Source organism: Saimiri boliviensis, chromosome 1 (genome assembly GCF_048565385.1).
Source record: "Saimiri boliviensis isolate mSaiBol1 chromosome 1, mSaiBol1.pri, whole genome shotgun sequence".
NCBI lineage: Eukaryota > Metazoa > Chordata > Mammalia > Primates > Cebidae > Saimiri > Saimiri boliviensis.
Genome location: NC_133449.1, coordinates 269,843,039 through 269,858,499, shown reverse-complemented (window position 1 = coordinate 269,858,499; position 15,461 = coordinate 269,843,039). Strand labels below are relative to the sequence as shown.

The window sequence follows — 15,461 nt, the reverse complement described above, 5'->3', positions numbered from 1 at the left end:
GTAGAGACGGGGTTTCTCCATGTTGGTCAGGCTGCTGTAGAACTCCTGACCTCAGGTGATCTGCCCACCTCAGCCTCCCAAAGTGCTGGGATTACAGGTGTGAGCCACCATGCCCCATCCTATCCACAAATATTAAAGATGATTTTTTATAATGATAAAATAAATCTTAAACCTAATGGTTTAAATTCACCTCCTCCTGCATCAGCTCCTTCAGCAGGTATTTGCTGAGTGGAAATTAGACAGCAGGGCTACTGTGCTGGGCCATGTGTCCTAGGGTAGGCTCCTAGTTAAAATGAACCTCAGTGACCAGCAGCCAGAATGGACAGCGAAGCCTCAAAGAAACTTGCAGCTGTGGACTATTTCCCTCTCCCCAGGCTGTTCCTTCTGAGAGCCACAAATACCTTCAACCACCGGATTTAAGCAGAAGAGTACCCACAAATGTGAGCCGGGGTCTAACCACAGAACTGCGTCTCCGAACCAAGCAGCCATGGCTGGCGCGCTGGGATTCACGTGTCTAAGCTGCTCTTTGTCTTGACAATTTGGCTCCTTTCTGCTTGAGTCAGTCCAGAATAAGTTCTCCTTGTGCCTAGAACACACTGAGCCCTTATTCCCTGGCATGTGCTGTGTTATTACGATGAAACCCAGCAAGTTTTGAATCTGTTTGCACAGTAGAACTATACATCAAACTGGTTATGCAAAAGGCAGGGAATGGTACATGTTATGTTACATTTTTCTTACCACCTACTATAAACAGAGGCTCTTTAATTTCTTGGCTTTTCACTCATTTTTTTTCTTTTAAATCAGGAAACATTTCTTTCTTGAATAGCGTTCTGCAGTGTGAACGATTTTGGGGGTGGTGTGGCACATTTGAGAATGTTACTGTGTTTCAAAGGCTTGGCAGGACTTCTTGAACTGGGATGAATGTAGAGGTGCTTTGTATATTCAAGGCAGTGTGCAGGGTTTTTTTATTATATAAAAACTCCAACTCCGCATTAAGGATTGAATCACATAATCACCTAGTTAGTTTTGCCATTTCCTGTGAAGCAAGGGGCAGTGTGGGTTAAATCTTCAGGAGTTCTGGGAAATCAGCCCCATGCCCAGAAACCCCAAGTCAGGCTGAAACTCCGCTCCCTAGTAGAAATAGGAAGAGCAGTTTAGACAGGGCTCCAGGCTCTGGGAGTGTAAAAATAATGCCCTTCAAAAAGGGGAGGCACAGGCAGCCCCAGGGGGGACTGGGGAGAAATCAGGCAGTTTCTTTGGAGGTAGGAGGGAGCAGAAAGTGTGAGTGAGCTCGGGCTTGAGAAGAGGCTGTCACAATGCCCCACAGGTGCCCTCTGAGCAGCTATGGAAACATGCGCTAGAGGCTGGGCATGGTGGCTCACACCTGTGATCCCAGCACTTTTGGAGGCCAAGGAGCGGGTATTCCTTGAGCTCAAGAGTTCAAGACCAGCCTGGGCAACATGGTGAAATCACGTCTCTACCAAAAATATGAAACTGAGCCTGGTGCGTGCCTGTAGTCCCAGCTACTAGTGAGGCTGAGGTAGGAGGATTGCTGGAGCCTGGGAAGTCGAGGCTGCAGTGTGTCCTGATTGCACCACTGTACTCCAGCCTGCATGACAGAGCAAGACCCTGTCTCAATCAATCAATCAATCAATCAGTCAATCAATGTATTCGAGCAACACCTCAATTCAGAGCAATTTCAATGAGACCATGCAGACTGAGAAAGGCAAGATGAAGAGATGTGGCCTAAACAATACCCCTGCCCTACCTCTGGTCCATATGTTTCATTTGAACCACACGAAGCTGCCTTTTTTTTTTTTTTTAGACGGAGTTTCGCTCTTGTTACCCAGGCTGGAGTGCAATGGCGCGATCTCGGCTCACCACAACCTCCGCCTCCTGGGTTCAGGCAATTCTCCTGCCTCAGCCTCCCGAGTAGCTGGGATTACAGGCACACGCCACCATGTCCAGCTAATTTTTTGTATTTTTTTTTAGTAGAGATGGGGTTTCATCATGGCGACCAGGATGGTCTCGATCTCTTGACCTCGTGATCCACCCGCCTCGGCCTCCCAAAGTGCTGGGATTACAGGCATGAGCCACCGCGCCCAGCCACGAAGCTGTCATTTTTGTAGTAAAGGGCGGTCAAATGTTAGCATGTCATATTGGTTCAAAATGGTTAAATATTGGCAATCTAATATTTTATATATTTGTGTTTTTGTTTTTGTTTTGTTTTGAAATGGAGTCTTGTTTTGCTGTGTTGCCCAGGCTGGAGTGCAGCGGCCCAATCTTGGCTCACTGAAACCTCCGCCTCCCAAGTTCAAGGGATTCTCCTACCTCAGCCTCCTGAGTAGCTGGGACTATAGGCATGCACCACCATGCCTAGCTAATTTATGTATTTTTTAGTAGAGACGGAGTTTTGCCGTGTTGGCCAGGCTGGTCTTGAACTCATCTGCCTGCCTTGGCCTCCCAAAGTGCTAGGATTACCGGCATAAACTACTGTAATCCCTTTTAAAATTAACAGGTAAGAAACTGTGGCTGCCTCAGAGAATAAGAGGAGGGAAACTATTACTTGGAATTAGTAGAAACAGAAAATTGTTAATCCCACATTTAAAAATTCTGCCTTGGCTAAAAAAATGATAACCTGTTGACACACTGCTTTAAAAAGACAAAGCCTGAACTAGCCATTATACTTTTTAAATAAACAGGTAAGGAAAAACGTTAGATTTGCACAACAGTTATCATAAAATCTAGGCTAAATCTGTACTTTATCATAAACAAGCCCCTGTCTAAGTCTGTTTACTACATAGGGGAAAGTGCTTTCCATAACTCTTTAAAGTTTACAAGTTCCAAGGAGGGTTTGACTTATAACCTAGAGATCAAAAACGTCAGAATGAATAGAGCAAAGTTTCTCACCCACAGCTCTGCGGACATTTTGGACCAGATATTTCTTTGCCTTTAGGGGGCCGTCCTGGGTATTGTGGATTATTGAGTAGCATTCCCAGGCCTCTAGCCCTTAGATGCCAGTATCACCCTGCCCTCTCAACAAGTTGTGACAATCAAAAGTGCCTCCAGACATTGTCACATATCCCCTGGAGTGGGGAGAGAGGGAGAACAACACCCCTCCTCTCCCCACCCCCAGAGAAGCCACTGGATTTGTTGAAAGTCATTTGTTAAAATGTTTGTTGTAGAAAACTGTTTAAAGTTATATATTATATTTGTCATACTGGTTGATTTTACCAGCCAACTTTTAAACAATTAACTTCCAACCTATGATCTCACTATTTTGTAATGTAACTAAATTACCTTCTCAGATAGCAGCAAGACCTAAGATCTTAACTCTTTCTAAGACAGACAAAATTCTGGCTGGGCGAAGTGGCTCATGCCTATAATCCTAACACTTTGGGAGGCCAAGGTGGGCGGATCACCTGAGGTCAGGAGTTCGAGACCAGCCTAGCCAACATGGTGAAATCCCGTCTCTACTAAAAATACAAAAATTAGCTGGACGTGGTGGTGTGCCCCTGTAGTCTCAGCTGCTCTGGAAGCTTAAGGTGAGAGGATCACTTGAGCCTGGGAGGTAGAGGCTGCAGTCAGCCGTGATTGTGACACTGCCCTCCAGCTTGGGGGACAGAGCAAGACCCTATCTCAAAAACAAGCAAATGAAAAACTAGACAAAATTTCAACACATTTAATTAAATATCTAATTTTTAGTGATTCATGATCAGGGAGCTCACCATCTATAGGAAACAGGTGCTCTGCTGGACAGGGCAGAACAGTAGGTTTTTATAAGGTAGCTTGAGCAGGAACAAGGGAACAGAATAATACAAAAGTCAGCTTGCTTAATGTCAGGTTACTTCAGGCTAGTTTCCTTGGAAAGGTTAAAAAACAGGGGACATCCATATAGCAGCTCAGGTTAACTGGGCCCTTTTAGATTTAGATTGGTTACTGTGAATCTCTCGTGTTTAGATTAAAAAAAAAAAAAAAAAAAAAGGCCGGGCGCGGTGGCTCAAGCCTGTAATTCCAGCACTTTGGAAGGCCGAGATGGGTGAATCACGAGGTCAAGAGATCAAGACCATCCTGGTCAACATGGTGAAACCCCGTCTCTACTAAAAATACAAAAAATTAGCTGGGCATGGTGGCACGTGCCTGTAATCCCAGCTACTCAGGAGGCTGAGGCAGGAAAATGGCCTGAACCCAGGAGGCGGAGGTTGCGGTGAGCCGAGATCGCGCCATTGCACTCCAGCCTGGGTAACGAGCGAAATTCCATCTCAAAAAAAAAAAAAAAAAAAGGTCTATTTGGGGATTTTCCTGCTTCCTTGAAGCAAAAGTGACTCCATTTTGGTTAACTCCATTTCTGCTGTGGTCTAGTGCAGGAGCTCAGTCTGAAATAGAGGTCTCCCATCCCTCCCATAAATTTTATTTAACACTGATAAGTCTCGGAACTCTAATGGAGTCTAAAAGCCGTAGAAGTGCTAGCTTTTGCCATTGAGAGAAAAGAGGAGGCACCTGATTTACAAGATGCCAGCCGGGTTTCCTGAGACTAGAAGCAGCAGCTAAATATTTCTGTTTTCTTGCTTTTCTTTTTTCTTTTCTTTTTTTTTTTTTTTTTTTGAGAAGGAGTCTTGCTGTGTCGCCCAGGCTGCAGTGCAGCGGCGCAATCTCGGCTCACTGCAACCTCCGCCTCCTGGGTTGAAGCAATTCTCCGGCCTCAGCCTCCCGAATAGCTGGAATTACAGGCGCCCGCCACCATACCCAGCTAATTTTTGTATTTTTTGTGGGTACAGGGTTTCACCATGTTGGCCAGGCTGGTCTCAAACTCCTGTCCTCAGGTGATGTGCCCACCTTGGGCTCCCAAAGTGCTGGGATTGCAGGTGTGAGCCACTGAGTCCAGCTGTTTTCTTACTTTGATGTACCACACCACCTTGCCAAATATTTGGGCATCACCTCATGTTGCAGAGGCCTGTCCCTAGGTGGGGGGTTGCTTCGCAGTGTGCTCAGCTAGGCTAGACCAAGCCAGCCAGGGGCCCTGGCTTGGAGGCTTTGTCAGAGGTGCTGTCCCTAGACTTGCTGTGAAGGAAAGGCTGTCTCCCTCCCAGTGGCCCCTAGGGACTGCGGTAGGCAGTTCCTTGCCCACATCTCTGGACACATCACCTGCACACACCAACAGATTCGCAGGAGCAACCCACCCTCAGCCAGTGGGGAGAGGAGTTGCTGCGTCAGTACCCCAGTTTCCTCACTCTCTCGGGGGACTATTCCAGAAACGCTCCCCATGGTCTCTTGGGGGACAGAGGGCCCAAGGGGGCTGGCCCCAGTTGCCTACAGTAATCGCTCGTTCCTTACTGTATTTGTTATTTATTTTTCCTTTCCCCGTCTCTCATCATTTCACAGTGGTACCTGGGAACACTGCCCAGATAAACTACTTGCACCCAAACTCTTGGTCCAGAGACTGCTTCTCGTGGAATCCAAACTAAGACATATAGACCTCAGGCAAAGAACTCCTAGGCAGCAGCCATGGTGCACAGAAGGCCACGAGCAGAATTCATATGCCCTGGGGTCCCGTACAGCTCTCAGAAATGAGCAAAAAGGCCCCCAGATGGAACCGTGATTGAATATCCAGTCAATAAACTATATGTAATTATGATGGAATTTCCAATAAATCTGGTAGGGGTCATAGACTGAACTAAGTCAACTTTGGCAATGGTGATGTCCTTCTGGTGTCAGTAGCTTCCGGCAAATCAGGGTAGGCAGGGCTACAGCTCCTTGCTTCCATCACTACCACTTCCCTTGAGCAGTGGTGTTTTACAACGAAAGCGGGCACCTTGGACTTTTGTTAACAGCCCTAAATAATATTTCCTGTTCTCAGATTGTGTGGGGGATTCCTGCTCTCTGTCCTCAGGCCTCCACACAATACCTTGCATGAAAATTATTTTTTGGTTTGTTTGCTTTTTGAGTTGGAGTCTCTGTCCGCCAGGCTGGAATGCAGTGGCGCGATCTTGGCTCACTGCAACCTCCACCTCCTGGCTTCAAGCAATTCTCCTGCCTCCGCCTCCTGAGTAGTTGGGATTACAGGTGCATGCCACCACACCTGGCTAATTTTTAAATTTTTAGTAGAGATGGAATTTCATCATGTTGATCAGGCTGGTCTTGAACTCCTGACCTCGTGTACCACCTGCCTTGGCCTCCCAAAGTGCTGGTACTATACGCTGAAAGTTTTACTCTTAAGATAGTAAAGGCTGGGTGCAGCAGCTCATTCCTGTAATCCCAGCACTTTGGAAGGCTAAGGTGGGTAGATCACTCAGCTCAGGAGTTAGAGACCAGCCTGGCAATATGGCAAAACCCCGTCTCTACTAAAAATACAAAAATTAGCTAGGCATGGTAGCACGCATTGGTAGTCCCGGCTACTAGGAAGGCTGAGGTGGGAGGATCACTTGAGCCTGGGAGGTGAAGGTTGCCATGAGCCATTATTGTGCTACTGCACTCCAGCCTGGGTGACAGAGCAAGACTGTTTCAAAGCAAAAATAAACAAAAAGATGCAATGAGACAGCAGGACCAGTTAACGCTGCAGTCTGTCTTGGTGTGGAGGGTTTTTAGACCTCATTCTCTGCTCTGACGCATTTATGCTACTGAGCCTGATGGATTTGTATATCTGTAGGTGTGAGAGTGAGGACTCCGCGATATTTCTAGCCAATATACCTGAAGTACCTCACATACCTCAAGTACCCACTCGTTGCACCTTTGAAAGATGATTTTTAATATTCCCTCTGCTGCTTAACAAACCTTCTGGGATAGATTTTGGAAACATTTGAAGTGCTTATGTAGCCACCTTTGGAACTTGGGTTCCTGTTTAGGATACTTCAAATGTTCCTCGTTCCTTGTGGAAATTAAGTTTAAACGCACGCACACTCACACACATGCACACACACACATACCCTCTGTTTACATGATGTATGTAAATGACCACACACATACACAATAGCAGCTCCATTTATGGAATATTTACATTATTATAGACACTTATCCTTAATCCTCCAACTCTCCAGTGAGGTGGGTTCGAGGCATGGTGCCATGTTACGGGGTGTAAGCTGCAAAGCAGGGGTTCAGACTCAGGCAGTCTGGCTTCAGAGAGCCAGAAGTGGGTGTGGTGGTTCACACCTCCAATCCCACCACTCTGGGAGGACAAGGTAGGAGAATAGGAGAATGGCTTGAGCTCAGAAGTTCAAGACCAGCCTGGGCAACATAGTGAGACTCCATTTTTACAAAATGGAGGTTAAGGCTGTAGCGAGCTGTGGTCGTACCACTGCACACCAGCCTGGGCAACAGAATGAGATCCTGTCTCAAAAATATTTTTTAAATTAAAAAATAGAAAGAATTGGCCGGGCATGATGTCCCATGCTTGTAATCCCAGCTCTTTTGGGAGGCTGGGGCAGATAGATCACTTGAGGTCAGAAGTTTGAGACCAGCCTGGTCAACAAGGCAAAACCCTGTCTGTACTAAAAATACACACCAAAAAATTAGCCTGGTGTGGTGGTGGCTGCGTATAATCCCAGCTACTTGGGAGGCTGAGGCGGGAGAATTGCTTGAACCCAGGAGGCAGGGGTTGCAGTGAGCCAAGATCAAGCCACTGCATTCCAGCCCGGGTGACAGAGTGAGACTCTGTCTCAAAAAAAAAAAAAAAAAGGAAATAAAGAAAAGAAAAAAATGGTATACAATGCTACCATCACTCCAGAATATTCACTTGATCCCCTTCCCCGCCCCACCCCCACCAATCTCTACTGTTTTCCCCCCACTCCAACCCCATCAGCTGGGGAGAGGAGAGAGGTGTTTTTATTTATTTATTTATTTATTTATTTGAGATGGTGTGTCACTCTGTTGCCCAGGCTGGAGTGCAGCCTGGGTTCAAGCAATTCTCCTGACTCAGCCTCCCGAATAGCTGGGACTACAAATGCATGCTACCACACCCGGCTAATTTTTGTATTTTTAGTGGAGACGGGGTTTCACCGTATTGATCAGGCTGGTCTGGAACTCCTGACCTCAGGAGATCCACCTGCCTCAGGCTCCTAAAGTGTTGGGATTATAGGCATGAGCCACGTGCCTGGCAGGAGAGGTCTTTTTGATCCTCTCTTGGAGGCTACCGCAGGAGCATTCCAAGCAGAGTCCTCAGGGTCAGTCCAGGGATGGAATGTGGTCCGTCTGAATTTTCCTTCCCAGGAATGGCATGCACTTGAGTCCTTTCAGTGCTGGGGAGTAAGCATGACATTCATTAGGCCCCAGCCTTCTGTGAACACAATTTGGAAAGTCCTCCATTCAGGATTTCATAAAAACATTCAGGGCCAGACAGCCCTTTATGAAACTGGCTAGCAAAATGAAAGCTTTTAAAAAACAAGTCCTAAAAGTTTACTGTGTGTGAACCTCCAGATTATATACTGAAAAAAGCTTACTCTGCGTATTTCCATATGATGACACATTTCATATCCTTTAATTACTAAGGGCAGACTGTAATAGGAGATTTAAAAATAAAAGAACCTGGGTCTGAACCACAAAACAAGCTGACATTTGCTTTTAGACATAAAATCACTCAAATTATTTTTCAGTATATGATATTTAAAACATTGATTTTGCACTACCCATAGCTAGCCTGGTTATCAACAAAGTCAAGTGTAGGCACTTGGACACATCCCTGGTTATACTGGAACCCGCCGTACAGAGAGAATCCTGCCTCTCCCACCCCCATGCTGGTACTTTTCAGGGTGGGGTGTGTGTGTAGTGTGTGTGTGTGTGTGTGTGTGTGTGTGTGTGTGTGTGGGTGTGGTGTGTGGTGTGGGTGTGGTGTGTGGTGTGTGGTGTGTGTGGTGTGTGTGTGGTATGTGTGTGTGGTGTGTGTGGTATGTGTGTGGTGTGTGGTGTGTGGTGTGTGTGGTGTGTGGTGTGTGGTGTGTGTGGTGTGTGGTATGTGTGTGGTGTGTGTGGTATGTGGTATGTGTGTGGTGTGTGTCGTGTGTGTGTGGTGTGTGTGTGTGGTGTGTGTGTGGTGTGTGTGGTGTGTGGTGTGTGGTGTGTGTGGTATGTGGTATGTGTGTGGTGTGTGTGGTGTGTGTGTGGTGTGTGTGTGTGTGTGTGTGTGTGTGTGTGTGTGTGGAAGGTAGACCCAATAAGGCCATGCATCTCTATAGATCTTGTCTCTGCAGCAGGGCAGGGGCATCCCGAATGCTCAGTCCCAAGTTGTCCTGCCCCAGGGACACCTTTATAAGTAATCTAGAGCCACGGTGGGACACAAGCCCAGCACACAGCCACAGGAGGGGCTCAGAAAACAGGCTTTAGTCAGACCCCCTCAGCCCCCCAACTCACTTAAAGATAGGGGACATGAAGACACAGGGGCTGGTTCTCCACAGGAGCTGACCCCTCACCCTGTTTCACACTGGATGGAGAATGTTCCACTCTTTACTCCCTGAGTCCCTCTATGCCCTCACCTGGACATCAAGGAACAAACAAAATCAGGCAGGGCTCAGTGGCTCACACCTGTAATCCCAGCACTTTGGGAGGCTGAGACAGGTGGATCATGAGGTCAGGAGTAAACAACCAGCCTGGTCAACATGGTGAAACCCTATCTCTATTAAAAATACAAAAAAATTAGCCAGGCATGGTGGCGGGCACCTGTAATCCCAACTACTGAGGAGGCTCAGGCAGAGAATTGCTTGAACCCAGGAGGCAGAGGTTACAGTGAGCCGATACCGCGCCACTGCACTCCGGCCTGGGTGACAGAGCAAGACTCCATCTCGGGAGTGGGGGTGTGGGGGGAAAGAACAAGCAAAATCAAGAGTGAGAGATAGCTGAGTCCTCCAAAAGTACAAGAACTAAACAAATATAGAAAACAAGACGAGAAGCTGCTAAACTCCATGGTCATAAGTACTACTTGGGAATTTAATACAAATACCAAAGAAGCAAAACATCTGAAAAGCACATGGTATCAATGAGAGCTTATTAAATTCCAGGGATGTCTCAGAGCTGGCTTTCTGGACACAGTAGGGTGGGCCTGGCCAGACAGGAAAGGGCGATGGGGACAAGCAGCAGGGTGGGAAGCCTCCTCTGTAGGTAGGAAAGGTCAGATAAACATGAGCCTTGTGTCTCAAAATATACACAGGTGCTATGTCTCAATCTAGTTTAGTATTAAACAAAACTAATTAGAAACAAATCCTACTCTCGGGAGCCATCTCACACTGTGCTCACTCACTTATCCTCTCTGGAAGCAAAAACAAAGCCTGTTTCTATCTTTCATGGTTTAAATGAAACCAGCAATGGTTTAAATGTACTCAGACCTCTTCCAGCAATTTTTATTCCAGAATAACAGAATTGACAGATCCTCACAAAAAGCAGAGAGGTAATATTTAATTTCAGGGGTTTCAAAAACTTTCTTTCAATCACCCTATCCCCATCCTATTTTTTCTTCAGCATTTAATTTTTATTTTATTTTATTTTTTTTTTGAGACAGAGTCTCGCTCTGTCGTCCAGGCTGGAGTGCAGTGACGTGATCTTGGCTCACTGCAACCTCCGCCTCCAGGTTCAAGAGATTCTCCTGCCTCATCCTCCCAAGTAACTGGGATCACAGGCATGTACCACCACACCAGGCTAATTTTGTATTTTCAGTAGAGATGTGGTTTCACCATGTTGGCCAGGCTGGTCTTGAACTCCTGACCTCAGGTGATCTGCCTGCTTTGGCCTCCCAAAGTGCTGGGATTACAGGCATGAGCCACCGTGACTGGTAGAATTTTTATTATTTTTAAATTTTACTTTAGATTAAGGGGGTACTTGTGCAGGTTTATTACATGGGCATATTTCGTGATGCTGAAGTTTGGGCTTCAAATGAACCCATCAATCAAAAGGTGAACATAGTACCCAATAGGTAGTTTTCAACCCTTCCCTACTCCTTCCCTGCTTTTTGAGTGTCCTGTGTCTATTGTTCGCATCTTTATGTCCAATACCCAATGTTTAGCTCGCATTTAGAAATGAGAACATGCAGTATTTGGTTTTCTGTTTCTGCATGAATTCACTTAGGATAATGGACTCCAGCTGTACCCATGTTGCTGCAAAGGACATGATTCCTGTTGTTGTTGTTGTTGTTGTTTTAATGGAGTCTCACTCTGTTACCCAGGCCAGAGCACAGCGGTGCGATCTCAGCTCACTGCAACCTCCACCTCCCGGGTTCAAGTGATTCTCCTGCCTCAGCCCCCCGAGTAGCTAGGACTACAGGCGCATGCCACTATGCCTGGCTAATTTTTGTATTTTTAGTAGGGACAGAATTTCACCATATTGGCCAGGCTGGTCTTGAACTCCTGACTTTGTCATCTGCCTGCCTCAGCCTCCCAAAGTTACAGGCATGAGCCACTGCAACTTGCTCCATTCTTTTTTATGGCTTTATAGTATCCCATGGTGTATATGTACCACATTTTCCTGATCCAGTCCATCACTATTGCACCTGGGTTGATACCATGTCTTTGCTATTGTGAATAGTGCTGTGATATATATGTGACTGCAAATCACCTGAGATTTTATTTTTTTTTTATTTTTAATTTTTTTTTTGAGACGGAGTTTTGCTCTTGTTACCCAGGCTGGAGTGCAATGGCGCGATCTCGGCTCACTGCAACCTCCGCCTCCTGGGTTCAGGCAATTCTCCTGCCTCAGCCTCCTGAGTAGCTGGGATTATAGGCACGTGCCACCATGCCCAGCTAATTTTTTGTATTTTTAGTAGAGACGGGGTTTCACCATGTTGACCAGGATGGTCTAGATCTCTCGACCTCGTGATCCACCCGCCTCGGCCTCCCAAAGTGCTGGGATTACAAGCTTGAGCCACCGCGCCCGGCCTCACCTGAGATTTTAAGTATTTGTTTGGTTATTTGTTCCCATCACCAAACCTCCCCTGTGCCCCACAAGAATGCAAACTCCACTCTTCACTGCCGTCCCCATTGGCCCTGCCAATTACACAGTACATGCTCAATATTTCCTGAATGAAAGGGATTACTCCACGTGTTATACCCAACAACACCAAGTACAGAATTGCTTGTAAATTGTGCTTTAATTTCTGCAATCAGATCTGATGCAGTGAGATACAAGTATAAACTTTCATTGTGCATCCAGAAAATAGCACATGTATACAGGTTTAGCTCAACAGCTTATTCCCTTATAAAGAAAAAAACATTTTGAATTTAATTAAAGCTAGTTTATCTTCAGTGTAAAAACTTGGAGGTATAAACAAACTCAAGATATTATATACAGTGAAGTAATGTACATTTCCAAACTTGCACAGCACAGCATTTTAAACAAAGTAAATGGTCTCATTTCAGTTTTCACTGTTAAGCATAATCCACGTCCCAATCTTGGATAAAAATTTCACAATATATAAACCCATTGAGAATTCTGTACACAAATACAAGTTACAGAAATCTGATTTCAAATATAAATACAAAAATTGTCATAACCTTACACGTTACAACAGCTTATTTTTCTATTGTAATTTAAAAAATCATGGAAAAATATTTAAATGCACATTCAACTGCTATGACAAAGGCCATGACCTTGTGCCTTTAAACTATACTTCCTAGAGTGTAAAGCATCATACCGGGCATTTTTGGAATGAAAATTATGAAGCCTGAAGAGGCTACTGTATAAATATTCATGTTACAATGTGGTAACAAAAATAGCTCCATAGCATATTTGGGAGGCAATGGGGCAAAGAAGGAAGTGGAGGTTAGTGCTAATTTAAGAAGGCCTATAGACTGTATGTGAAAGTAGCTAAGGAACTAGTTAGTGTATTTTAAAATCCCTATTGCAAGCCTAACACTGACCTTGCTACTAACTCTTAAGGCAATCAAGAGGAAACACGTGTTTGGCCTCCAGATGCATGAATCCTGCCCTCCTCTCAACCTTTGTTCATCTTAATAGACCGACCTGGCTCCTGCATTCATATGGAGTGGGGAGCACAGTGAAACTATTCATTGTATGTACAAAAGACAATTCAGTGCAAACCTAGAAACTCCTCTTAGTCAACAGTTTCAAATTTCTTTTTTTGAGACAAGTTCTTGCTCCAACACCCAGGCTGGAGTGCGGTGGCATGATCTTGGCTCACTGCAACCTCCACCTCCCAGGCTCAAGGGATCCTCCCACCTCAGCCTCCTGAGTAGCTGGGACTACAGGCATGCACACCCGGCTAATTTTTGTATTTTTAGTAGAGACAGGGTTTTGCCATCTTGCCCATGCTGGTCTCAAACTCCTGGGCTTAAGTAATTCACCCACCTCAGTCTCCCCAAGTGCTGGGATTACAAGCATGAGCCACCACACCCAGTCTCACATTTTCTTATTGCCCTTGAACAAGTGGAAGTTTGTCTACACACACAACATTCAAATTGGGATCCATACTGAAGAGCAAATGTATGTAAAAGGCAAACATTTGATTTAGAACATTCTAACGAGTTTTGTTTTTTTCCTCTCTTTTATGGGATTTGACAGGGTTCCACTGAGAGCAAAAAAAAACTTCTTACAAAGTATATTTTCCTGCATTAAAATATATACGTATCTCATTTTGACAGCAGATCCAAGAAGGTGACCAGGCATAGTCAAGTTTCTTCTATGGCTTTTAAATCACTGAGGTATCATATGATCATCGCCACTTCTGATATTTATGTTTAAACTGCTTTCCTATGAAAGCCACATTCAAAAGTGACCCAATCCCATCAGTCCGTAAAGGTAAAAGAATGTGAGGAACTCGGCTCAGAGGTTGCTGCAGAAAACCGCAATCACAAGTGCTCAAAGCCTCAGCAGGCGAGTAGAAAAAGGCGAAAAGGCGAAGCAATTTGTTCCAAACACCAGGAGACTCCAGAGGAACGGAAGCTCCTCAGGCAAAGAAAGAGATCCCCCAGCGTAACCAACAGGCTTAGCAGTGAGACCCTGGGACTACACACACCAAGGCAGGGAGTGCAGAGGGACAGTGGAGGGTGGCGTGGAGCAGGCGGAGGAAGACCTGGGGCTGGCAGCACAGAAGAGGGGGGTGGCTGTCTAGCCCCCACCCATAGGCAAAGCGACACAGTCTATGAAGGAGGGAGGACGGCCTGAAGCATCAGGATGGATGATACCAGTGGAACTTCCCAGCTGTTTTACAGGCAAGGGGACGTAGAAAGGAAAAATGTGATGGTCTAAGTAAATACCACACATCTTAATACTTGTATCTGAATCTTCAATTCACCATACAAATACGTAAAGCTGAACTTGCTTCTCTAATTGAGATGGGTTACACAGAGACTTACTATTCCCAATGACTGGATAAATTATCTTGGCACAAAGAGGATCCGAAGAAAGCAGTAAGTCCAGGAATACCTTACTGAAGCCCTTTCTGGTAGTGAACTGGCCATTGCGGGCCCTGTATAATACTCAGGCATCAGAAAATGGCCACAACCTTATTTCGGGTCAAGTAATAATTCCATCCAATTAATAATACTACAGATGCGGTTTTAATTGCATAGTCTTTTAGAACCATGAAAAATAACGAGAGTCACCCTTTTTCCCGAAGGCCCAGGTTTATTCCAATGGAGCGCCAGGCTAAGGACCCAGCCAGCATTAGCTGCAGCATGACATGAATCCAGGGATCCGCTGTCCCAGTCGCCCACATTCCTCTCACAATCACTCAACAAGTGGCTCATACATCGCCTAGGTCCACGAACTCATCTTCTTGTTTGGCCAAATCGTCTTCATCTCCCAAAGCTTTCCAGCCACTGGTGGGTAAGACTGGCTTAGAGGAATGTCGCTGAAGCAGAGCGAAAGGAAACAAAGAAGACAGGCGGGCAGAGTTCCTCAGCAGGCAGGGGGCCTCGGCCTGGGGGGCCTGCTGGCTATGGTGTCTCTCGTCGATCTTCTCTTGTAAACTCTGGACTTCCTCCATCATTTCCAAGAGTTTGCTCATAGTGGCCACTCGGCCACCACCTAGGATTTGGGCTTCCGGAATCCAGCGCAGGTAGCGCTGGGCCCAGACTTTGATTTCAGGTCCCTCGATATGCGGTAATAACAAACCATGGTAGTCAGTAGGCTTGCTATGCCAGCTGTCATAAAACTCTCGAAAGTTGTCTTGGAGCTCATCAGACGAATTAATAAGTTTGCTAATTCTCTTGCCCAGAAGGTTCTTAATTAAATGATCTGTTTCTTCCCTGAAAAATCCTCTTTTGGGAGATGACTTAGATTGTGTAAGTGGCAAAGAAAGTTGTCGCTGATGCTTTGAGACAAAACATAAAAATCACTGGTTAACATAACGGGCAGTTAACAGTTGTTACCAGCAAAAAAAGAGCATAACCCTGCTTTAACAAGTTCCAAGAGACATCAGCGTTGCCATGTGAATGCACACTCATTAACATGCTGTAACACCCAGAGGTGGGGGGTTCCTGTTTATTCTCATGGTGCACCCTGTACCAGAAACAAATGGGAAACCAGGT

The 15,461-nt window shown here is 45.7% G+C and overlaps 1 protein-coding gene across 3 annotated transcripts in view; it reads right to left on the bottom strand.

The window, feature by feature from the left end:
* Positions 1-12,042: 12,042 nt before the first annotated feature.
* The window catches only part of MTMR12 (myotubularin related protein 12), a 101,638-nt gene continuing 98,219 nt past the window's right edge, over positions 12,043-15,461 (bottom strand). For all 3 annotated transcript variants that reach the window (XM_039469759.2, XM_074386792.1, XM_039469763.2), the window contains one exon: positions 12,043-15,244. In XM_039469759.2, coding sequence (XP_039325693.1) covers positions 14,675-15,244 — 570 coding nt within the window. In that variant the 3' untranslated portion in view covers positions 12,043-14,674. The remainder of the gene's footprint in view (positions 15,245-15,461) is intronic.